This window comes from Sus scrofa, chromosome 18 (genome assembly GCF_054392235.1).
Source record: "Sus scrofa isolate SSC_HxYL_T2T_F1_AM1 chromosome 18, Sscrofa_HxYL_maternal_Yorkshire_Landrace_v2.0, whole genome shotgun sequence".
NCBI lineage: Eukaryota > Metazoa > Chordata > Mammalia > Artiodactyla > Suidae > Sus > Sus scrofa.
Genome location: NC_139400.1, coordinates 59,374,155 through 59,397,961, shown reverse-complemented (window position 1 = coordinate 59,397,961; position 23,807 = coordinate 59,374,155). Strand labels below are relative to the sequence as shown.

The following is a 23,807-nucleotide window of genomic DNA, read 5'->3' as shown; positions in this document are numbered from 1 at the left end:
AAGAAGGGAATACGGCTGGTTCCATGTGTTTGGGTAGCGGCTGCTGAAGAACTGGGGAGAGAGCCTTGAGAACAAGGCAAGTGGAAGGAAGGATAGGCCCATATTACGTGAAAATGTGAAGTCTGGGGGCTTCTGCTTCCAGGAAGTTGGAGTCGACAGGTGTCCCCCTGCTCCTCCCATCAAGTACACCTTAAAATCCTGGGTGTTATATATGCAGCAACAAGAAGACTCTGAGACATAGAGAGATGGCAGACCAGCCAGGGACCTCTGAACCTAAGGGGCTACCCACTGGTGAGCCCCCCACAGCTCTCTTTTTCCTCATGTTCCCCAAGCTTGGAGCTGAAGAAGGTCACATCCCGGAGAAGCCCATAGGTGTAGATGAAACTCCAGCAAAAGCCGCTCCCTCTGACCAGAGGACCGGAAGAGGGATGCAGGACAGAACATGTTTAGCAATACCTGCTTGGTTCCACAAACGCTGCTAAAACTCTGTGGCCCCACCTCTGCCTCTGCCTCTGCCAGCAAAGGCCGAGTGGGGGCTTATACCCACCCCAGAGAAGGCCAGGTAGGGAGTGGGGACTTTCATCCCTGATGAACCCCCAGTGAAACAGGGGTGTCAGTGGAGACTGGGGGGAGTCTGGAGTTCTGCCCTCCGATGGCAGCAGTGAGACACACAGCACCCTCATGTCAGTGGGGCGTAGTTGGGGATCCAGAATGCCAGCCATGCCCAGCATGCTGTCACTCAGGTGACAGCAGAGGCCAGGGGGCGTCACCTCCTACCTGGTAACAGGGTGTGCTCTCCTCCCCCTGTGGGACTAGAGCAGATTTTTTGACACTTGTGTCATCAGTGTCCTGGAGGAGGCGGGGTGCTGAAAAACTGATCAATGGAATCATGGCTGAAATTTCTTGATGTGGTAAGAGATTTAAAAAACTGAGCACACCACTAGCACGATAAACCAAAGCAGCCCACACCAAGTTTTTCATCACAGTAAAACTTCTCAAAAGTAAAGACAGAGTCTTGAGAAAGAACGCTTTACCTGTAGGGACACAGAATGATAGATCCTCATCTAGAACCACAGGGCAAAAGGGAAATGACTGACATTCAAGTGCCGGGAGACCCCGAAGAATCAAAGGATGATGAGAGCACAGAAGGTGACTCTGTGCTCAGGCAGCAGGTGGCCAATGGACCAGTTCCTTGATGAGCACAGACTGCCACAGGTTGCTATAAATAGATCGTTTGGAAACTCCTATAACTATTAAAGAAATTTAATATCTAATTTGAAAACTTCCTTAAGAAAATCTCCAGGCTCAGATGGTTCCTGGAATAGTCTGTCAGATGTTTAAAGAGTTAATACTTAATTCTATACGATCTCTTCCAGAAAAGCAGAAGGGACAGGAACACTTTTAAGCTAATTTTGTGAGGGTAGTATTATCCCGATAACCAAAACCAGATAGTACAAAACAGAAATAAATCGCAGACATGAATATAGGTACGTAGGTACAAATCTAACAAAACATCTGTAGGGTTTGTGTGCTGAAAACGACACAACGCTGATGAAAGAATCAAAGATCTGAATAAACGGAGAGACATACCATGTTCATGGACTGTAAGATTCAATCTAGTTAACATGCCAGTTTTCCCCAAATTGATATATAGGTTTGATGTAATTCCCATCAAAACCCTTGCGAGATATTTTGTAAATATAGACAAGAGTATTCTAAAATTTATATGGAAAGGCACAAGAAGTAGAAGAGCCGGTTTTGAAAAAGAAGAGTAAAATGAGAGGAGTCAGTCCATCTGATTTCAAGATGTACTTTGGAGGTCCAGCAACGAAGCTGGGACTTCACGGCAGAGGGACTGACCCAGAAATGAGGGGAACAGAATCGTGAACCCAGGAGCAGACTCATGCGTGTCATCCAACCGATCACTGAGAGGTGCAAAAGCAAGTCAGGGGAGGAAGGACCATCCTAGCAGTGGTCCTGGAGCCACTGGACACCCCCAGAGAGGAAAGTGAACCTCATTCTGAACCTCGCACCTTAGTACCAAAACTAACTCAAAATGGACCATGGACTTAGAGGTAAAACGATAATGCTTAAAAAAAAAAAAACAACTTCGGGACCCAGGGTAGGCAGAGTTCTTAGATTTGACACCAAAAAGGGAAACAATTGGTAAACTGGGCTTCATAAAGTTTAAAAACTTTTGCTCTGCAGAAGACTCTCCTTTTGCTCTGTGAAAAGACAAGCTACCGACTGAGAGAAGGTATTTGCAAAGCGCACATCTGCCACAGGCTTTTCATCTAGAACATGTAAAGAACTCTCAAAACCCAATGGTAGGGAGTTCCCGTCGTGGCGCAGTGGTTAACGAATCCGACTAGGAACCATGAGGTTTCGGGTTCGATCCCTGGCCTCGCTCAGTGGGTTAAGGCTCCGGCGTTGCCGTGAGCTGTGGTGTAGGTCGCAGACACGGCTCGGATCCCACGTTGCTGTGGCTCTGGTGTAGGCCGGTGGCTACGGCTCCGATTCAACCCCTAGCCTGGGAACCTCCATATGCCGCGGGAGCGGCCCAAGAAATGGCAAAAAGACAACAACAACAAAAAAAACTAAACTCGCAACCACCATATAACCTGGCCGTTGTCCTCTGGGTATTTATCCCGAGAAATGGACATTTTTGTTGACACATAAGCCCGTACACGGAAATTCAGAGCAGCTTTATTCATAATAGCTAAAAACTAGAAATAGCCCAGAGGTCCTTCAGTGGGTAGCTGCTTAAACAGCTGATGTGATCCCTCCCGTGGAACCCTGGTCAGCTGTAAGAAGGAATGAATTCCTGATTCCTTCAGCAGCCCCCAGGAATCTCCAGAGCATTATGCTGAGTGAAAAAAGCCAATCCCAGAGTTCCCTGGTGGCTCAGCAGGTTAAGGATTTGGTGTCACCTCGAGGGCATGGGTGGCTGCTGTGGCACAGGTTCAGTCCCTGACCCAGGAGCTTTTGAATGCTGTGGGTGCAGCCAAAACAAAACCAACCAACCAAACCAACCAACTAGCCAATCTTCAGTTACAGACTACGTGATCCCCTTTGTATAATATTCTCGATATGACAAAATTATTGAAATGGAGAATAGAAAGGGCTGGTAGGGATTAAGGAGAAGACCAGGTGGGCAGGAAGTGAGTACACCTGTAAAAGGAGTGGGAGGGCCTTTGTGGTGACAGGATTTTCTGTAACTTGACTGTGTAGCCACGCTCCTGGCGGTGATGCGTGTTAATCACGAGATGTTACCATTGGGTGTGACAGAGTACGGGGCGCGTGCATCTCTGGGTATTATGTCTTACCACTGAATGTGAGTTATAATTATCTTAAAGATTGAAAAAGAAATAATCATGCTTGAACAAAATTGTGATTTCACTACTTCTTGGTGCAACAGTGAAATAGAATGATACCAACCCCAAGTAATAGGTAAGTAATCAATGATCTACACGGTAAGAAAGAAGGAAGGAGAGGTGGAGGTGGTGATACAGGAGAGCTGAAGCTTTCTCCACGGCAACTGGAAATCAACAGATAGTGTGTTAAGTTGATGCATCGGGCAGTAGCAATTTACACTTGATCTTAGCCAAAAGGCCGAGAAGCGATGGGCAGTAGCAATTTAGAAAGCTGGCCCTTGGAGTTCCCGTCGTGGCGCAGTGGTTAACGAATCCGACTAGGAACCATGAGGTTGCGGGTTTGATCCCTGCCCTTGCTCAGTGGGTTAACGATCTGGCGTTGCCGTGAGCTGTGGTGTAGGTTGCAGACGCGGCTCGGATCCTGCGTTGCTGTGGCTCTGGCGAAGGCCAGTGGCTATAGCTCCGATTAGACCCCTAGCCTGGGAACCTCCATATGCCGTGGGAGCGGCCCAAAGAAAAATAGCAAAAAGACAAAAAAAAAAAAAAAAAGAAAGCTGGCCCTCGATCTGGCCCCGGGGGCGGGGGGCGGGGGGGGGGAGTGTGTGGCTGTCTCTGGGAAGTGGTCTGTAGGATTGCCTGGGTTGGGACCAGATGGTCGGGTTTTGTTGTACGTTTTTGGGACCCACTTACATGTCTTCTTTGTGCATGTGTGACTTGGATAAAATAAAAACCATGCCAACAGCACAATCCGTAATTGATGAGGAAATGTTTTACCCCCACGTACTCCACCGTGGTTCTTTATGGAAAGTATTTTGAATTTAGAATGAACATAAATAACATGCATGTGGGAGGCACTTAAGAGCAGCTTCTCTTTTCTGAGTGCTTACTGTATACCGCGACACCGCGTACCTTTTTTTTTTTTTTTTTTCTTTTAGGGCCACATCTGCGGCTTATGGAAGTTCCCAGGCTAGGGGTCTAATCCGAGTTGCAGCTGCTGGCCTACACCACAGCCACAGCAACACATGGTCTGAGCTGCATCGGCAACCTATGCCACAGCTTCATAGCCATGCCAGATCCTTAACCCACTGAGTGAGGCCAGGGATCGAACCCACATTCTCATGGATAGTAGTTGGTTCATTACTGCTGAGCCTCAACAGGAACTCTTAACTCTGTTCACCTTTTTTTTTTTTTTCTTTTTATGGCCGAACCTGTGCCACGTGGAAGTTACTGGGCTAGGGGTCGATTTAGAGCTGAAGCTGGTGCCTATGCCACAGACATGGGAACACTGGATCTGTGACCCGTGCCAAAGCTTGCTGCAGTGCCAGATCCTTCACCCACTGAGTGAGGGCAGGGATTGAACCCACATCCTCACGGACACTATGTCTGGTTCTTAATCTGCTGAGCCACAGTGGGAACTCCTGTGTAACATTTTAAATGTATTTTCTCATTTAATCCTCACCCAGGCTGTTTAAAGCAGAGGCGTCCTCCTCATATATTCCATCACAAGCTGACATTTGTCTGAGCGGGGTCCAGTGTGGTGCAGGCTCAGGACCCGTGAATGGACACTCTGGCCTTTAATTCTGGAGTTTGTGATTGAAACCCAAGGTGCTGCTGCTGCTTTTTGGGGGGGGCCATGCCCACAGCATTCAGAAATTCTTGGGCCAGTGATCGAACCTGTGCCACAGCAGTAACCTGAGCCTCAGTGCTGAGTCCTTAACTGCTGGGCCACCAGGGAACTCTCCAAGGTGCTTCTTGATGAGATTTGTTATTATCTCTTATTTACTATATTTTTATTTATTTTTTTGTCTTTTTGCCATTTCTTGGGCTGCTCCTGCGGCATATGGAGGTTCCCAGGCTAGGGGTCGAATCGGAGCTGTAGCTGCCAGCCTACGCCAGAGCCACAGCAACGTGGGATCCGAGCCGCATCTTCGACCTACACCACAGCTCACGGCTACGCCCGATCGTCAACCCACTGAGCAAGGGCAGGGACCGAACCCGCAACCTCATGGTTCCTAGTCGGATTCGTTAATCACTGCGCCACGACAGGAACTCCTATTTACTGTATTTTTAAAAGTTGAATGTGTATGTTACGGACGTGGTACAAGATTCCTATGGTGAGGGGCTTCTTGGTGAGAAGAGGTCACCAGATCTCCCCACTGGAAGGAGTCATTGGCATCAGTTTCTCCCGTATCCTGGCACTGGTCATCTGTCTTACACAAGCACACATGCACATTTGTTTCCACGTGATTACCTAGGAGTTCCCTTCATGGCCTAGCGGGTTACAAACCCAACTAGTATCCTCGAGGATGCAGGTTCAGTCTCTGGCCTTGCTCAGTGGGTTAAGGATCCAGTGTTGCCATGAGCTGTGGTGTAGCTCGGATCTTGTGTTGCTGTGGCTCTGGTGTAAGCTGGCAGCTGCAGCTCTGATTCGACCCCTACACTGGGAACCTCCATATGCCTCAGGTGTGGCCCTAAAAAGAAAAGCCGAATGATCACCTCGTGTGCACTTTGCACCTCGTTTACACGTAGCAGTCTGTCTCAGGTGCCTTGGGGAACAGGGATGCATAAAGCTGCCTCTTCCATTTCGGTGGCTGCGTAGTATTCCATTACAGGGCTGGCCCATATTTTATTTGTCTAGGGATCTATTCAGACATATTTAGTTTGTCTGTTGCACATTCGACTAACCCTATAGGAGAAATTCCAGAAGTAGAACTTGTGGGTGTAAGGTTCTGTTACTATTTATTTATTTATTTATTTATTTTTACAGTTTTTTTTGTTTGTTTGTTTTTGTTTTTGTCTTTTTAGGGCCGCACCTATGGTATATGGAGGTTCCCAGGCTAGGGGTCTAATCAGAGCTGTAGCTGCTGGCCTGCACCACAGCCACAGCAATGCCAGATCTGAGCCACGTCTGCAAACTACACCACAGCTCAGGGTGATGCCAGATCCTTAACCTGCTGAGCAAGGCCCGGGATGGAACCGGAAACCTCATGGTTCCTAGTTGAATTCGTTTATGCTGTGCCACAATGGGAACTCCTACTTTTTTTTTTTTTTTTTTTTGGTCTTTTCTAGGGCCACACCCATGGCACATGGAAGTTCCCAGGCTAGGAGTCTAATTGGAGCTGCTGCTGCCAGCCTACACCAGAGCCACAGCAACGTGGGATCCGAGCCGCGTCTTCGACCTACACCACAGTTCACAGTGATGCTGGATCCTTAACCCACTGAGCGAGGCCAGGGATCGAACCTGCAACCTCATGGTTCCTAGTCGGATTCATTTCCACTCTGCCACAATGGGAACTCCCAAGAGAACTCCTACTTTTTATTTTGACATTTCCAGGCTGCCCATCGTGTAGGATTTAAGCCAGCGTGACACCTCTTTGTCCACACTAGAGAGCAGCACGGTGTCCTTGCACACTTTCTGACCTTCGCCAGTCTGATGGTTGTGGCCTGTTTCTTCAGTGTGTACTCATCAGTGAGGTTGTGTGTCTGTTCAAATGGTCCAGTCAGATCTCTTAAATCGCTCTCTCTTTTTTTGTTTTGCTTTTTAGGGCCTCACCTGCGGCATATGGAGGTTCCCAGGCTAGGTGTCCAATTGGAGCTGTAGCCCCCAGCCTACGCCAGAGCCACAGCAACGCAGGATCCAAGCCATGTCTGCAACCTACACCACAGCTCACGGCAATGCCGGATCGTTAACCCACTGAGCGAGGCCAGGGATCGAACCCGCAACCTCATGGTTGCTAGTCGGGTTCGTTACCCACTGAGCCACTCCGGGAACTCCTAAATGTCTTTCTGTAGCCATTTTTCTGTTGAGTGGTTCGTGGGTTTTCCCATACGTTTTCCGTAGTGCCCGGCGTGGCGGGTGAGTTCGCCCTTTGCCGTGAAGTTTGTTTTCAGGGTTTCCCTGTCTGTCGCGTGTCTGTGTTTGGAGATGCTTGGGTTCTGTGGAAGCAGAACCTGAAACCGGAGAGCAAGCTTGACAGTTCAGGGCGTGTTCTCAGGAGAAGGGGAGGGAAGGATGCAGGACTGGGCGGAGAGAAAAGATCTGAATCTGCCCGCTTCTGGGCCGGTAGGTTCCCCCCGGACCCCACGGCATCTCTCTGTCCCCGGCGCCTGGCAGCCTCCCCCCCCCTCATCACGGTCAAGGCCGGTCACCCTGCAGAACGGGACCTCCTTTCTCTGTTGCTTGTCTGCTACCGTCTGGAGGTGACTCCCCCTACCGTCCTGGGGTGGCATCCCCAGGTCCGAGATTGAACTCGAGCCACAGCAGCGCCTCAAGCTACAGCAGTGACAGCGCTGGATCCTTAACCCGCTGAGTCACCAGGGAACTCCATGACTGCAGTTTTACGCTTAGATCCTTTTCGCGTCCCCTCACAGAAGCATTCTCCCCCTAGAGCCAGGCTCTCAAACCCCCCAGAGCCCAAGCTTGTAGGGCAGGGAGCACATGTTCCCCACATGGGTCTCTTGGGTTGACGGCAGCGGAGCCACTCCTGCTACCCTACCTTGGACCCTAGACCCATGCATTCTGTCTCCTGGGACAAAGCCCAGTGTAACACTGTTGGCTCATGCTGTGCCCTGCATCCTGAAGAGATGGGGCATCCTTTCAGGTGTCCTGCGCTGGAAATGCCCTGCGTTTTAGAGGGCCTCATTGGCACCCTGGGCCGCTGAGTCCCGGTGTTGTCTCAGGCGCCCTTCTCCAGACGTTTAACAGCGTCTCACTCCCAAGTCTGCTGGTACTCGGGCGCGTGACGGGAGTCCCTTTGGAGGGAACTGGGGGCATCGCTGCAGCGAACACTCGGTCGGTGTTACATTTTCACTCTCCAGTCGTGGCCGCCCCTCCAGTCGGTTTCTGGGACTGGAAACGGGGTCAGGGATTGCCCGCTCTGCAGTGGAGCCGCAGTGCAGCCGCACTCCCGGGTGTCCCAGTCTGTGTACACGAGCTGTCCGTATACAGCTCGCCTGCCCCTGGGAACCTCTCTGCTCTAGTTGCAGCTCCATGGGGTCTCCTGCCTCCTCACCCCCGCCCCACTGCCATTCGACGGTTTACAGTCGCTGCCCGTCCTGATAGTTAAGGGCCACTACCTGCTCCTGCTCTCCTGGGGGCCTGGGGGCCCCCTCGCTCCAGGAAGCCTGGTTTTAAAGCATCTCCCCCATGAGCGCTCCCCCAGAGAGCGGCCAGCACAGAGCTGCTCGGGGTGCTGGCGCCCCTGCCTCTCACTCCAGCTCAACCTTGAGAGTGGGGCATCTTCCCAGCCCTCCCAAGGAGGTTCCGTGTCTGACATGGTAGATCCCACCCAGCAGGCCCACCTCTCTGCATCTTTTAAAACCTTTATCCACCGTTTGCCCTGCAGGTCTGCAGTCTCCGCGGAGTTTAATTTGGGCCTCACTTTCTGCTGAGCTTTTGCTGTGCTAGGAGTGTAGGAGGTGCGTCCGGGCCCCTCAGCGGGATTAAGCGCTGTGCCCTGGGCAGAGCCCCATGGGCACGCTCAGCCAGCCGGGGTTCCATCCCCCTCTGCCCGGCACAGCTGCTCAGGGTGTTCAGTCCCCGCCCTTGAGTAGGACCAGCAGGCCCCAGTTGTGCCACGTTGAGGTTTGACCCCAGGAAGGAGTCTTGTGGCCGGGAGGGAGGGACAGGAGGCGGGGGCGGATCCCAGGCAGACAGGCGTTGTCATGAAAGGCGCCTGTCCCAGTGAGGCCTGTGTGTCATTTCTAAGAATAGTGTGTGTGTGTGGGGGGGGGTGCCTCGGGTGCCACCCCCCCAAAAAAAGGTAGAAATGAACATCTCTTGCGTCTCATCAGCAATTATTCTTGGAAATGCTTCCTACTGTTGTTTTTGTTTTCTTTTTTGTCTTTTTGTCCTTTTAGGGCCACACCCGCGGCATATGGAGGTTCCCAGGCTAGGGGTCGAATCGGAGCTGTAGCCGCCGGCCTACGCCACAGCCACAGCCACGCCAGATCCCAGCCGCATCTGCCACCCACACCACAGCTCAGGGTGACGCCCGATCCCTAACCCACTGGGCGAGGCCAGGGATTGAAGCCGCAACCTCATGGTTCCTAGTTGGATTTGTTTCCGCTGTGCCACGATGGGGACTCCCCACTAACTCATATTTTATGGCAAAAAAATCTTGAATGAATGAGGACTCACCTCTGTGAAGAAAGTGGAATCCTTCTGGCGATCTTTGCGCCTGAATTTGGAGCGTGGTGGCTTTTTGAGAAAGGCGAGTCATCGGATGTGGGTGGTGACACTGAGTTCCCCAGGCCACACGGAGCTGGGGCAATCCTTGTCTGGTCCTGTGCACGTAATAAGAGGGCATTTTTTTTTTTCGGCTGCGTCTGTGATATGTGGAAGCTCCCGGGCCAGATCCTTAACCCTCTGAATAGGGCCAGGGATCAAACCTGTGTTCTCGTGGGTACTAGCCAGGTTCATTACTGCTGAGCCACAGCAGGAACTCCTAGACAATATTTTTTATTACCACCTAAATTTAACCGAAATTAATCATTTTGGATGATACAAATCTAGACCTGATAGCAAATATACAGTAATGTACAGTATAATATGGATTATGATTCAAAAAGTTTTTAGCAAGTGAAATTATTGAGTAAAGCTAAGATTTGTTTTTATTGTGGCAAAAAACGGATGACACAGACTTAACCATGTCGAAGTGTACGTTTCAGTGGCGCCGAGAACATTCTCATAGTGGTGCAGCCATCCCAGCATCCGCTTTCAGAACTTTTCCGTCTTCCCAAACCGAAACCCTTCCCACTAAATAGCAACTCCCCGCTCCTCCTCCCTCAGCCCCCGGCAGCCGCCTCTCGACTTTCTGTCTCTATGGATTTGATTCGAGGGACAGCTCCGTGGCATCATACAGTGTTTGTCCTTTTGCGACTGGCTTAGCACGATGTACTGTTTCATCGCTGTCGTGGCATGTGTCAGGAGTTCCTTCCTTTTCCACAATGAATGATACCCGTTGTTTATAACACACTGTGTTTATCCATTTTTCCGTCAAGAATTGGGCTGCTTCCGCCTTTTGTTACTGCCTGCGCTTTTGGTGTCATACCCAGTAAATTATTGGCCAATTCAGTGTTTCGACGCTTTTCCTCTGTGGCTCCTTCTAAGAGTCTCATAGTTTTGGGTCTTCACTTTAGGTGTTTGGTCCACTCGCGTTAATTTTCGTATATGGTGTTAGGTGAGGGGTCCACCTTCACTCTTTGATGCGTGGACTCGTATTTTCCCAGCGCCTTTGTTGAAAAGACTGTCCTTTCCCCACTGAATGGTCTTGGCGACCCTTGGCAAAGGTCAGAGGACCCTTTATGTAAACATTTCTTTCTCAGCTCTCTCTTTATTCTGTTTCGTTGCTCTGTGTGTCTCTCCTTAGACCACATAGTCTCACACTGTTTGGATATTGTAGCTCATGTGGAAGTTCCTAGGCCAGGGATTGAACCCACGCCTCTGCAGTGACCCAGGCCGTTGCCGTCGGAGTCTTCATCCACTGTCCCGCAGCAGGAACTTGTAATAAGCTTTGAAATCAGGAAGCGAGAGAAGAGACGAAATGCAGTGCCGATAAGTGTTAGCCAGGGTCTGCATTTGACTGGAAAGGCCTCTGCTAGCTGCAGATCTGTGGAAATGCTCTGGAATGTTCATTCGTGACAAACTAAGTCTGAGTCAGGAATCAGGGGGTCCAGGCCCTGTAGAAAGTGGGGAAACTGACAAACTAAGTCTGAGTCAGGAATCAGGGGGTTCTGGCCCTGTAGAAAGTGGGGAAACTGACAAACTAAGTCTGAGTCAGGAATCTGGGGGTCCAGGCCCTGTAGAAAGTGGGGAAACTAATACGCAGTTGAGCTGGGTTTCCTGCGTTTTGTCGTTGGCCACCGTGTGCCTTGGCTGGACGTGGGATCTCAGTTCCCAGACCAGGGATTGATCCTGGGCCGCGGTGGTGAAAGTGCCACATCCAACCACTGGACCTCCGGGGAACTCTCCTACAGAGCTTAGTAGTTTTGGCGCCACCCAGCACACGTTGAACAACTTTTTTTTTGTTTGGCTGCTCCTGCCGTGTATGGGAGCTCCCAGGCCAGAGATCAAGCCCACACCATGGCGCCAGCCCAGCCCGCTGCAGTGACAACACCGAATCCTTAACCTGCTGCACCACAAGGGAACTCCCTGAACCGCGTTTGAAAGCAATTTTTCTGATGTTTAGGGTCCCCACCGGACTGTGCCTGGACCAGCGCATATCTGACGGTGCCCTGTGTGAGCCTCTGCGGGTTTTCCTGCTCTGCGTGGGCAGGTGGTTGCCTGGCACAGCAGAAGGTGGACTGGCTCAGGCCTCTATGTTTGCCTTGCTTGCACTCACCTGGTTCCAAGGTCAGAGAGGGCATCTGCCCACAAAGCCACTCTGGTCTCTTCCTCCCACGTACAGCGTTCGTTCCTTTCCCCCCGCGTCTGGCAGGACTCCCAGTACAGTGTTGGGAAGCGGTGTGAGAGGGGACGGCCTTGCCCTGCTCCTGACCGTAGGCCGTCCTGGCGCTTCTTACCGTCGCGTGTGACGTTAGCTGTCATGGTTCTGTACATGCTTTTGCTCGCGTGGAGGACGTTCCCCGTCTAGTTGCAGTTTGCTGAGAATGTTTGTCATGTGCTTTTTCTGCATCTATTGATTATGGGCATATGAGTTTTCTTCATTAGCCTGTTCGTGTGATGGATCACATTAAATTATTTATCAATGTATAGCCAGCTTTGCATACCTGGGATAAATCCTACTTGCTTTGGGTATATAATTCTTTTTATACATTTTTGGATTTGATTTGCTCATATTTTGTTGAGGGTTTTTGTATCCATGTTTATAAGAAATATTGGCCTGGAGTTCCCATTGTGGCACAGTGGTTAACGAATCCAGCTAGGAACCATGAGGTTGTGGGTTCGATCCCCGGCCTCGCTCAGTGGGTTAAGGATCTGGCGTTGCCATGAGCTGTGGTGTAGGTCGCAGATGTGACTTGGATCTGGTGTTGCTATGACTGTGGTGTAGGCCACCGGCTACAGCCCTGATTAGACCCCTAGCCTGGGAAACTCCATATGCTGCAGGTGCGGCCCTAGAAAAGACAAAAGACAAAAGACAAAAAAAAAAAGAAAGAAAAGAAATATTGTTCTTTCCTTTTTTTTTTTCCTTTTTTTTTTTTTTTTTTTCCAGCCATGCCTATGGCATGTGGAAGCTCCTGGGCCCAGGGATCAATCAGGGACCCAAGCTGCTGTAGTGACAATGCCAGATCCTTAACCCACTGTGCTACAAGGGAACTCCTAATTTCTTTCTTAAACATTGAGTAGAATTCACCAGTGAACCTGTTTGGGCTTGATACTTTCTTTATAGAAAGTTATTATTATTTTATTTTTTTAGAGCCAAACCTGCTGCATATTAGAGTTCCCAGGCTAGGGATTGACTCAGAGCTGTGGCTGTCAGTCTATGCCACAGCCACAGCAAAACCAGATCTGAGCCGAGTTTGCAACCTGCACAGGAGCTCATGGCAATGCCAGATCCTTAACCCACTGAGCGGGGCCAGGGATCGAACCCACATCCTTGTGAATACAAGTCAGGTTTGTTACTGCTGAGCCACAATAGGAACTCCCTAGAAAGTTGTTATTATGATTTTGTCTTTTTTTTGCCTTTCCTAGGGCTGCTTCTGCAGCATATGGAGGTTCCCCGGCTAGGGGTCGAATCAGAGCTGTGGCCACCGGCCTATACCACAGCCACAGCAACTCGGGATCCGAGCCGTGTCTGCGACCTACACCACAGCTCACGGCAACGCTGGATCCTTAACCCACCGAGCGAGGCTGGGGATCGAACCTGCAACCTCATGGTTCCTAGTCGGGTTTGTTAACCACTGAGCCACGATGGGAACTCCAGTTTTTTTGTGTGGTTTTTTTTTTTTTTTTTTTTAAAGTTATTATTTATTAAATTTCTTTAGCAGATCAGATTCACATTGTCCATTTTTCCTCATATGAATCTTGGTAGATTGTATCTCAGGAATTCCTTCCATTGGGATTGTATGGTTTCTATTCTTTTAAATTTGTGAAGGTCTGTTTTATGGCCCAGAATGTGCTCTGTCTTGGTGAATGTTCATGGGAGCTTGAGAAGAATATGAATTCTCCTGTGTGCTGTTGTTGGATGGAGTAGTCTGTAGATGTCAATTATATGCAGTTCTCTTTGGGTTTGTTGTTCTTTTTTTCTGTGGGCTTTTTTTTTTTTCCTCTTCTTTTTTTTCTACTTGCTTTTCAGTTTTGGAGATTTTTAATGGCATATCTCCAAGCTCATTGATTTTTCCCTTGGCTGTGTTCATTTACTGATGAACCCATCAAAAGCATTCTTCATTTCTGTTGTGATGTTTTTTATTTTTAGCTTTTCCCATTGTGTTTTTTCCCCTTAGAATTTCCATCTCTTTGCTTGCATTACCCACTAGTTCTCACGTGATGCTCACTTTCTCTGTTAGAGCCCTTAGCATATTAATCATAATTGTTTTAAATTCCTGGTCCGATAATTCCAAAATCTCTGCCATATCTGAGTCTGATTCTGTTCAGTGTTTTTTGCCTTTTAACATGCCTTGTAATTTTTTGTTGAAAGCTGGATGCGGGAGTTCCCATTGGGGTTAAGCGGTAACGAACCCGACTGGTATCCATGAGGCTGTGGGTTCGATCACTGGCCTTGCTCAGTGGGTTAAGGATCTGGCATTGCTGTGGCTGTGATGTAGGCTGGCAGCTGCAGCTCTGATTTAACTCCTAGCCTGGGAACCCCCATATGCGGTGGGAGCGGCCCTAAAAAGAAAAAAAAAAAGAAAACAAAGCTGGGTGCGGTGATTCAGGTGAAAGGAGCCTTTCATATGAGGCTGTGTGTTTATGTGGCCAGGGGTTAGGCTGTGTTTACTGTTTGCTGCGGCTGGGGGCCATTCACTAGGGTCTCATACATGCCATCTGTTGTCCGGGAGCCCATTGGGGTGGTGGGGGTGCTGGGGAGGGGCGCCCTCTAGTCCTCTCATTTGAAGGTCCCTGTGAACTCATGCCCGGGGCTGTGGCTGTCACACGCACTGCTCACTTCTCGGGTTCCTGTCTTAGGAGGGTCAGATCTGGGGGCGGGCTTGGCTGCGCCCCTGGTGGGTCAGGTGCTGGCAGACGGGTCTTCCTGGCGGAAGGCGCTTGTTGAGGGGAACAGAGTCTGGACGTGGTTCCCCGCGCTTCCTCCCCAGCCTTTGCCGTGAGCACCAAGGGCTCCTGGGGCAGCGCTCACGTAAGCACGGGCCCCCACAGTTTTGTCTCGAGTTCGTCCTTGCCCGTGTCCAGCCCCTGGCCAGTCCCCGCAGGCTCCCGGTGCTCCTCCGGGGGCTGCGGTTCTCTGTCCCCCACTGCTCTCTCCAGGTTGGGGGCAGCGGTTTGCCCTGTGACCTTGTGGTTGCTCCTGGACCTGAGAAGGCGTGTTGATTTTCAGTTTGTTTGGCTTTTGTGTGTGTGTGTGAGGACAGGAGCGATGGCCCCTAAGCCCTTGACATGTCGGAATGGAGATTGAAGTCCGTGCCACTCTGTTTAATGGGGACCTTAAACACTCGAGTTAGTGGAGTTCCCTGGTGGCAGAGTGGGTTAAGGATCCGGCATTGTCGTCGCAGCAGCTCGGGTTGTTGCTGTGGTGTGGGTTTGATCCCTGGCCCAGGAACTTCCACAGGGCAAAAGCATGCAGCCAAAAAAACCCCCCCAAAACACAGAGAAAGTGAGCTAGTGAGAGGATGAGACATGTCGAGTGTGAGAGAACTCAGTCACCTGTTAAATCGCATTGGAAGACGGTCAGGTGGTGAAGATGTGACACGAACACAGCTGGCGGGACGCGTGTCGGACCGCACTCAAGGCCCTCGTCCTTGAGGTCCCTTGGCCCCGTGCCCTTGTGGCACCTCGTTGCTCTGCTCACCTCTCAGCTGCCTGGCCCCTTGGATTGGATGGTGGCGCAGAGCCGCTGTTGTCAGTTTCCGACGGTGACCCGGAAACACAGGCCGTCCTTGTCTGTCCTCTTAGAATCCAGATTCCAGCGAACTGGTTTCCAAGTGTCCTTCGCAGGGCTTTTGATGACAGCCTGGATGCAGCGTGGCGGGCAGGGTGGCTGGTCTCCGCGGCCAGATGTCCCTGGGGATTGGGAGCTGCCTGGAGGAGGCCTCCGCTTCTGGCTGGAGCTGCAGGCCTGGGCCTGGTGCCAGAAGTGGCCTGCAGGTCCGAGGCTCTGGGGCCTGTGACGGTGCTAACGCATCTTCCTCTTTTTTCTCCTCACTTTCAGTATTTAGGTCAGTTAACGTCCATACCAGGGTACCTGAATCCCTCCAGTAGGACGGAAATCCTGCATTTCATAGACAACGCAAAGGTAACGCGTCCTCCCGACTCTGCCCTCCTACCCTCGGCCTGCTCCACCTCTTAACTGACCTCTGACCCTCGGCCTGCTCCACCTCTTAACCTGACCTCTGACCCTCGGCCTGCTCCACCTCTTACCCTGACCTCTGACCCTTGGCCTGCTCCACCTCTTAACCTGACCTCTGACCCTCGGCCTGCTCCACCTCTTAACCTGACCTCTGACCCTCGGCCTGCTCCACCTCCCAACTTGACCTCTGACCCTTGTTCTTTGACACCAGCTCTTGGTCCTCTGACCCTGGGCCTCCATGGCTGAGAGGGCTGACCCGGTCCCATCATGTTTAAGGGGGGCTTTGGTTCTTGGCCACAGTGACTGTTCCTCGGTCTCAACATTAATTTTATTCTCCAGATTTGTTCCTCTTGGTTTTGGGATGTTTTCAAAATTCACATTTTGGAGATATCCAGACCACATGCTGGTCCCCGCCCCCCCGCCCCCCGCCCCGCCCCGGCCGCGCCTCAGAGCAGAGCTGGGCTGCCCTGAAGGGAGAGTTCCCGGCTCCTTGGCGGTGTGGACTGCGGGGCCAGGGGAGCCTGCGGCCGGGCCCTGGGTTTCCGATGCCGCCTGGTTCCTCGCAGCGAGCCCACCAGCTCCCCGGACACTTGACCCAGGAGCATGACGCGGTCATCAGCCTGTCTGCCTACAACGTCAAGCTGGCCTGGAGGGACGGGGAGGACACCATCCTCAGGGTGCCCATCCATGACATCGCCGCCGTGTCCTACGTGCGGGATGACGCCTCGCACCTGGTGGTGCTGAAGACAGGTGCGCCTCGCGAGGCGGGCTCGGGGGTCCTTGGCAGGAGCAGCCCGTGCCTTTGTCCTGGGGAGAGTCTGTGGACTCGAGGGGGTGCCCAGCTGTGCCCGAGAACCAGCCCTCCAGGCTCCGAGGTCAGCCTCGGCCAGAGGGCAGTGACCCGGGAGGCCCTGAGGGCAGGTGCTGAGCTTAGAGCCTTGCGGGCCTGCCCTCCGCTTGGCACAGCCTCCACCCAGGGTGCCCGAGTGGCCTCTGGTGTCCAGGCAGGGTGGACCCCGGGAGCAGCCGTCTCCGCAGGCTGAGGTGGGGCCTCCGCTCAGCCCAGCCAGCATCCGGGCCCTCCTTCGGCCGCACGGTCTTCCCAAAGCCGGGGGTGCAGAGACGGGACCAGCCAGTGAGGAGCCCTCAGTCGGGGAGACGTTCCGGGCGGGCCCTTGTAGGAGAACAGGAAAGAAGCTGAAACCAGCCCTCGGCTCCCTCTGCCCAGCGGCCCCCACCGTGGTCAGGGGCCAGAGCCTCTGCTCTGGCATCGAGCCCCTGAGAAACGGGAGAAACCAGCGCGCTGGGCCCTTTGCAGGCGGTTGGCAGGTTGTTGCCGCAGCACTGACACTGATCTGGGCTCCTTTGGGTCCCGGTGGTGGCTGGGTTGAGCACTGAAGCCATTTATTTCCCGAAGGCCAGGGTGGCCAGGGGCCTCTGCCTGGGCTGCACGCAGTACCCAGGCCCAGGCAGCGCAGAGGGACAGCTGTATTTCTGTTTGAGGTCGGTAGTTCAGGGGGTGTCTGAGGCCTTTGTGAGAGCCAGGGTGATGCTGGAAGGTCATGGAAGGTGATGACTTCGGGCAGTGGCGGGGCACCGTGAGCATGGGCGGGGGCTCTCCTGTTCGTGCCCTTGTCTAGGGAACGGAGGGGAGGTGCCTGCTCTGGGTCTGTCCCACCTGAGTCAGGTAGGGGCCGCCCGGCGTCTCCCCTAACCCGCCACGGTGTTGGCTTCTCAGCCCAGGACCCCGGCATCTCCCCCAGCCAGAGCTTGTGTGCAGAAAGTTCCAGAGGCCTCACCACAGGCTCCCTGTCGGAGAGCGGCGTGGGGCCTGTGGAGGCCTGCTGCCTGGTGATCCTGGCCGCGGAGAGCAAGGTGAGCGGCGTTGGCAGCCTGCCCCTCCCGTGTCCCAGCTCCTGACCCAGGCCCGGCCCACCCTCTGCTCCAGGGCCGTCGGGGTCCCAGTCTGACGCCTTCCCGCTGCTGCTTCTCTGGGTTGGCCTCATCCCCCTCCCCCATGCTGACGGGGGCCGTGGTCTGCACCCCAAGCTGCGTCCTTGGGGAGGGTTCTTGGGGGTGGCAAGTTAGGGTTCGGGTGCCCCCTCCGCAAGCCCCTTGATACCCTTCTGTTTAGTCCTCACGTCTTTAAGGCCCCCACCTTAGGTGGCCTCCCCAGCTCTGCCCTCCTCCCCACCGGGTGGTTCCTCATGGGGCTGCCTCCCTGGCCTGTCCCCATTGGAGGCTCCTGCAGACATTGGGACTGCGTCCATGTGACCTGTTAGCAGTGCTGTGCCTTCCCTGCACCTTTCCCGAGGCTGGGACATGAGCGAGCGGGGAGACGGTGGTGGCCGGCCAGGGCGGTGGCAAGAGGAGGGCCGGCGGCAGGCGCGCCTGGGGTCTGGAGGGCCTCCGGGGCCTGGGCTGGTGTCCTGGCGGCCCCGGTGGGCAGCAGGCCGCAGAGGTGTCAGGAGGCTGCCCGGGAAGGCTCAGCTTGGTGCTCTGTCGGCAGGTCGCTGCCGAAGAGCTGTGCTCCCTGCTCGGCCAAGTCTTCCAGATCGTGTACACGGAGTCCACCATCGACTTCCTGGACAGAGCCATATTTGACGGGGCCTCGACGCCCACCCACCACCCGTCCCTTCACAGCGGTACGTGAGCCAGCGGGCGGCCTCCCCCTTCCCACCGGGGCCCTGCTGTCAGCTGGGAGTCCGGGTCCGCCCAGAACAGGGCACCGTCCTGGGGGGTTGAGCAGGCATCCTTTGTCCCCAGACCTCGCTGTGGATGGTACTCTGTGTTCCCTTCACCCCCTCCGTTAAGCCATAACTTCAGGGGCTGCGGTCACTTTTTCTGGACCCACTTGTGGCTGAAGTCACAGAACCCAGAGCAGAACCCAGAACCCAGAGCAGAGGGCCAGGAAGGGCTCTCAGCGCCGGGGCCGAGAGTGGGTGTGGGGAGGGCACGGGGGCAGGAAGAAGAAGGAGCCTAAAGGCCGTGCAGCCGCCTGGGTATCTGAGGAGCAGTTTCACGCATCCACTAGTGCATGCGGGACACTGTGTTTCTCGCGTTGCCCACTTCAGCTAAATCTAGCCGCCAAGAGCATCTGTTTTTCAAATCTATAGTTTATTGTGGGTTCACGGCTTCTGTAAGTCAGATGAGCAGAGAGAGGTATTGGAGGCACCACGGCTGTCGCCTCTGGTGCAGGACGCCTCTGGTCCTTCTGTGGAGATGAGACCCAGCCCCTCGCCCCTCCTCAGCGGTTCGCACTGCTCGGCACACAGCTCGGAGCTCTGTGCGTTCGGGAAGATAGGGCAGCTCTTTGAGGAAGGACTGCTTCTCTCACCTGCTCCTCCTCCTATTGCTGCTCATGCTGAACCCGCAGAGACGAGACGGCCCAGCCAGGCTGGTAGTCTGTCCTCACTGCGGGCGGGAAGTTGAGGCCCAGAGGCCAGCGGCCTCCCCAGTGGGTAGCAGGTAGTTTATTGAGCTGGATTTAAACATTCAGCTTTGGTGTGATTGCTTGGTCCCTGGTGCATTAAAATTTCCAATAGGGTCTTCTTTTTCCCCCCACCCCATGGCACATGCAATTCCCAGGTCCAGGGATCAGATCTGAGCCGCACTTGCGACCTACGCTGCAGCTGTGGCAACGCCAGATCCTTAACCCACTGTGCTGAGCTAGGGATTGAACCTGCGTCAAGGACTCCAGAAATGCCATTGATCCCATTGTGCCACAGTGGGAACTCTCTCTCTTTTTTTTTTTTTTTTTTTTTTTTTTTGCTGTCTCTTTAGGGCTGCACCCATAGCACATGGAGGTTCCCAGGCTAGGGGTCAAATTGGAGCTATAGCTTCTGGCCTACACCACAGCTCATAGCAACGCCAGATCTGTAACCCACTGGGCAAGGCTGGGGATCGAACCTGCATCCTCATGGGTACTCGTCAGATTTGTTTCCACTGAGCCACAACGGGAACTCCCTCCTTTTTTTTAAAAAATAAACTTTTTTTACTGAAAAGCACACAAGCCTAAGTGTACAATCAAATGAGTTTTCACGAAGTGAACGCAGGACGTTCCTGTCAGGGCCTCCCTGAGCCCGCTTCCTCCCTGCCTCCGCTCTGCATAGGTGTGTTCTGTGCCCTGCCCCCAGGGCTCCCGGGGGGTCCCCATAGCTGCACGCACGCACCCATCACAAATGTCACACATGCCTGTCTCATGCTCGCACGGCACACACATGCTCACGCGCACAGACACGCCATGCTAGGCTCTCACACACGTGTCGTCTGCCAGTTTCTGCCTCGGGGCTTTCCTTGCCTCAGTTCTGTCCTGCTGCTGTGACAGGTCACCGCCACTGAGCAGCTTAAGCCACGTAGACATTACTGCTCACAGTGTGTCCACTGTGGGTCTGTTGTCACTCAAGTCTCCAGGGAGAAGCCGTCTCCTGCCTTCTCCAGCTTCTGGCAGCCTCCCTCCGTGTCACAGCCATGGTGGCATCTCTGATCTCCTGTTGTCACAGCTCTGTCTGCCCCTTTGCCTCTGCCCATGGAAGGGCCCAGGGTGTCTCCCTGCTTTAGAGTCAGCTGCCCGGTGACCTCCGCCCCCATCGCCCTGTCACCTAGCAGGTGCTCAGGCTCTGGGGTTTGGATGGGGGCATCTTGGGGCTGTTATTCTGCCCGCCACACACTTCCTTCCCACTGCCAGCCACATCCCCTTGCCCTCCCCGTCCGCTCCCGCACTCCCACGCGTCCTCACCCCTTTTCTCTGAAAGCTTCACCTGCTGCGTGTAAGTAGCAGTGCTTGGTGCCCCTCGTGGTCTGTGGCATGGGGACCGTAGGCCATCTCTTCAGTGTTGCTCCTACCTGCTGGCTTCAGTGTCACCCTTGGCTGCTGGCTACCAGGCCCTTTGCTGGTTCGAGGGTCTCGGGCATCCGGAGGCCCCGCCCTGTCCTTGGCGAGCAGTCATTCATACATGGAGCCTGGCTGGGTCCAGGCTGGGAGTCAGACCTGCCAGCTCTAATCGTGCCTCCTGCCCTCCCTGGCTGTGTGGCATGGGGCACGTTGCATAACCTCTCTGATTCAGTTCCTCACCTAAAAGTTGGGGCAGTGGTAATACCTGCTGGGATCAGGGGAGGCAAGGTAGCACAGTGCCTAGGGCGCTGCCGGCTGTGGTGCCCATGTCCACAAATAGCGCTTTTGTTGTCCCTGGCCATCGGGGAGTCCCCTCCAGGCCCGCCATTTGGCACCTCCTCCGAGGACCGAAGCACTGCCCTGGCTCCTGCCCAGTCCAGCCGCAAGCGGTGCACTTACAAGACCCCCAGGAGGCGCAGGAGCGGGAGCAGCCCGTGGGGTGCACCCCAGGAGCCAGGCTGCCTCTGCCCACGAAGGCCTGCAGGCTCCCCACCACCAGGGCTCTGCATCTCCTGTTGGGAGCCTGGACGCTGGGCTCAGTGCCCCCTCCCTCCTGTAACCAGAAGCTTCTGTGTTCTGTGCTTTCTGTACAGACGACTCTTCCACAAAGGTGGACCTGAAGGAGCCCTATGAGACGGAAGCCAGCACGTTGTGAGTGGTCCGCCCCGTCCCAGAGCCCCAGCACGGCTCCCCGCCCACCCCCACCCCCCCCGCGTCCTCATCAGTTCCCACCCCCCAGCCCCAGTCTGCCTTCAGGACCTTTCCAGGGAGTGGGCTCCCCAAGGTGGCAGCGGTGACTTTGTCACTCCGCCAAGACCCTGCCAGGCTGCTGGTTCCTTCTGGGTCCTTCCTGGCACGTGTCCTCTCTGTTCTGCCCCGAGCCCGTCCTTCCACGGCAGGCCCGCCTCCTTTCAGACCCTGTCCCTGACCAGGCCCCCCCGCAGGGGTGGCGGGCTGCAGGTCCGGAGCGGGGCTGGGAGGCAACCCACCCACACTCAGCTGTGTCCCCGCAGCACCTTCCCCGAGTGTGCGCATGCAGGCGGCGTCTCGCCCTTGTCCTTCTGCATGCAGACGGCGCCCCACGCCAAGACGGTCAGTGAGAGCGAGCTGAGCGCCACGGCTGCCGAGCTGCTGCAGGACTACATGCTCACGGTACGCCGCCCACGTGCTCCTCCGTGCTGGCCCTGTGGCACCTGGGGACAGAAGCTCCTTGGGGGGCGGGGGGTGAGGAGGGGAGGGGGAGAGGCTGGCTTCTCCATGGGGGGAGCCGGGGCGGGAGGCGCAGACGCCTGGCTTATGCCTGGGCGTCGCTGCCATTCCCACCAGGCCAGTCTCTGGGAGAGTGTGCGCTGACCAAGGCCCGAGCGTGGGGCCTGCTCTGGCCTCCGGGCCTGGACCACGGGCCTGTCCCTGGGTCTCTGGTGGTGAATGGTGGCAGGGGGACCGGGTCACCCCCTGAAAGGGCCAGATGGGCCCTGTCACCACTCAGCAGACGTTCTTTCCCCGTCCCCCGACCGCACATGATGTTGGCGTTAGAAACCCGGTCACCTGGCTGAGCACTACTCTGGGCGCCAAGGATGCTGGCCCCCCGCAGTGGTGCGCGCAGGCGCCCCCTTGGCCCCACTGTGGTCCGGCCCCAGCGGCCCTGGTGGCCCCGGCACAGGTTAAGGCAGGCGGCAAGGGCTCCTTGCTGGTCTCCGAGGCTCTCTGGGCCAGTGTGGGAGCCTCGGGGCTCTGGTGCCTTCCCCCCCCCCCCCCCGCCCCCGCCCCCGCCATCCAAGGTAGTGAAGCTGCTGGTGGTCCGGGGTTGGGCGGGGCTTGGCAGCACCACTCACCACCCACCCCTCGCCGGGCCCCCTTGGCAGCTGCGCACCAAGCTGTCATCGCAGGAGATCCAGCAGTTCGCGGCGCTGCTGCACGAGTACCGCGACGGGGCCTCGGTGCACGAGTTCTGCATCAACCTGCGGCAGCTCTACGGGGACAGCCGCAAGTTCCTGCTGCTCGGTGAGTCCCGGACCAACAGGGGCCCCGTTAGGAATGGGTCCCAGCCAGTGGGCCCGAGGGGTCCTGCCCCCGGGGAGGCAGCAGAGGGCCCCAGGGGAGCCAGACGGAGGGCGAGGCAGGAGCCGTGCTGCCTGTCGAGGGCCCGGGGAGGCTCCGCAGAGGAGTGGAGTGGGGCTTCTCCGAGGACTCGAGGGAGCGGCGTGGGCGCGCGGCTGTGCTCCTGGCCTGCACCGGCCCCGTTTCAGACCAGGCCCAGTGGGGCCACGGCCACTGCCAGGGTGGGGCCAGACAGGGCGGCGGGCGGGGTGGGGGCCTCCGGGCCGTGGGGCCCCAGTGGCCGGCAGGCGTGTGCTTTCCGCGGGAGGCGCAGGGGCAGGCGTGCTGCATGCCTGCAGGTCTGCGGCCCTTCATCCCTGAGAAGGACAGCCAGCACTTCGAGAACTTTCTGGAGACCATCGGCGTGAAGGACGGCCGCGGCATCATCACCGACAGCTTTGGCAGGTACCGCCGGACCATGAGCTCCACCTCCACCTCCACCTCCAACGGGAACAGGGCCGCGGGCAGCTCCGACGACCAGTCGGCCCCCTCGGAGGGGGACGAGTGGGACCGCATGATCTCGGACATCAGCAATGACATCGAGGCGCTGGGCTGCAGCATGGACCCGGACTCGGCCTGACGCCGCCGGGCCCGCGGGCCGCCCTGCTCCTGCTCGTGGGGGGCGCCGGGCGCGGGGGCTGGACCGTGAAGGCGGAACCCTGGCGCGGGCGCCGAAGACAGCGCTGCCCCCACCCGCCCGAGACCCTGCCTCGGGGGTGGGGGGTGGTCCTGTCAGCCCGTCCCTGGACAGCTGTCAGTTTTGCACATGACATTTCTATTGAAACTCTCAGAGACCTTAAAAGTTTACCGCAATGTGAATAATTTATCTCTGGTTGCCGGTGTGTTTCTGCTCCAGTCGGGTAGGAGCCGGGGTGTCTGGGCCCTGGGCTGCCCTGGGGCGCACGCTGGCCGCGGGGAGCTGGGCTGGGCTCTCACGCCGGCTTGCACAGAGGCCCGATTTGGGCTTTGGCTTCGTGGACCCAGGGCAGCGAGCAGGTGTCCTCGGCGCACGCG

General features: G+C 55.3%; 1 protein-coding gene across 2 annotated transcripts in view; it reads left to right on the top strand.

The window, feature by feature from the left end:
• Positions 1–23,619, top strand: part of CCM2 (CCM2 scaffold protein) — a 53,204-nt gene extending 29,585 nt beyond the window's left edge. For both annotated transcript variants that reach the window (XM_021079071.2, XM_003134872.7), the window contains 8 exons: positions 15,662–15,745; positions 16,366–16,549; positions 17,538–17,674; positions 18,309–18,444; positions 21,287–21,344; positions 21,707–21,845; positions 22,559–22,697; positions 23,093–23,619. In XM_021079071.2, the coding sequence (XP_020934730.2) occupies positions 15,662–15,745; positions 16,366–16,549; positions 17,538–17,674; positions 18,309–18,444; positions 21,287–21,344; positions 21,707–21,845; positions 22,559–22,697; positions 23,093–23,373 (1,158 nt within the window). In that variant the 3' untranslated portion in view covers positions 23,374–23,619. The remainder of the gene's footprint in view (positions 1–15,661; positions 15,746–16,365; positions 16,550–17,537; positions 17,675–18,308; positions 18,445–21,286; positions 21,345–21,706; positions 21,846–22,558; positions 22,698–23,092) is intronic.
• The last annotated feature ends 188 nt before the right edge of the window (positions 23,620–23,807 follow it).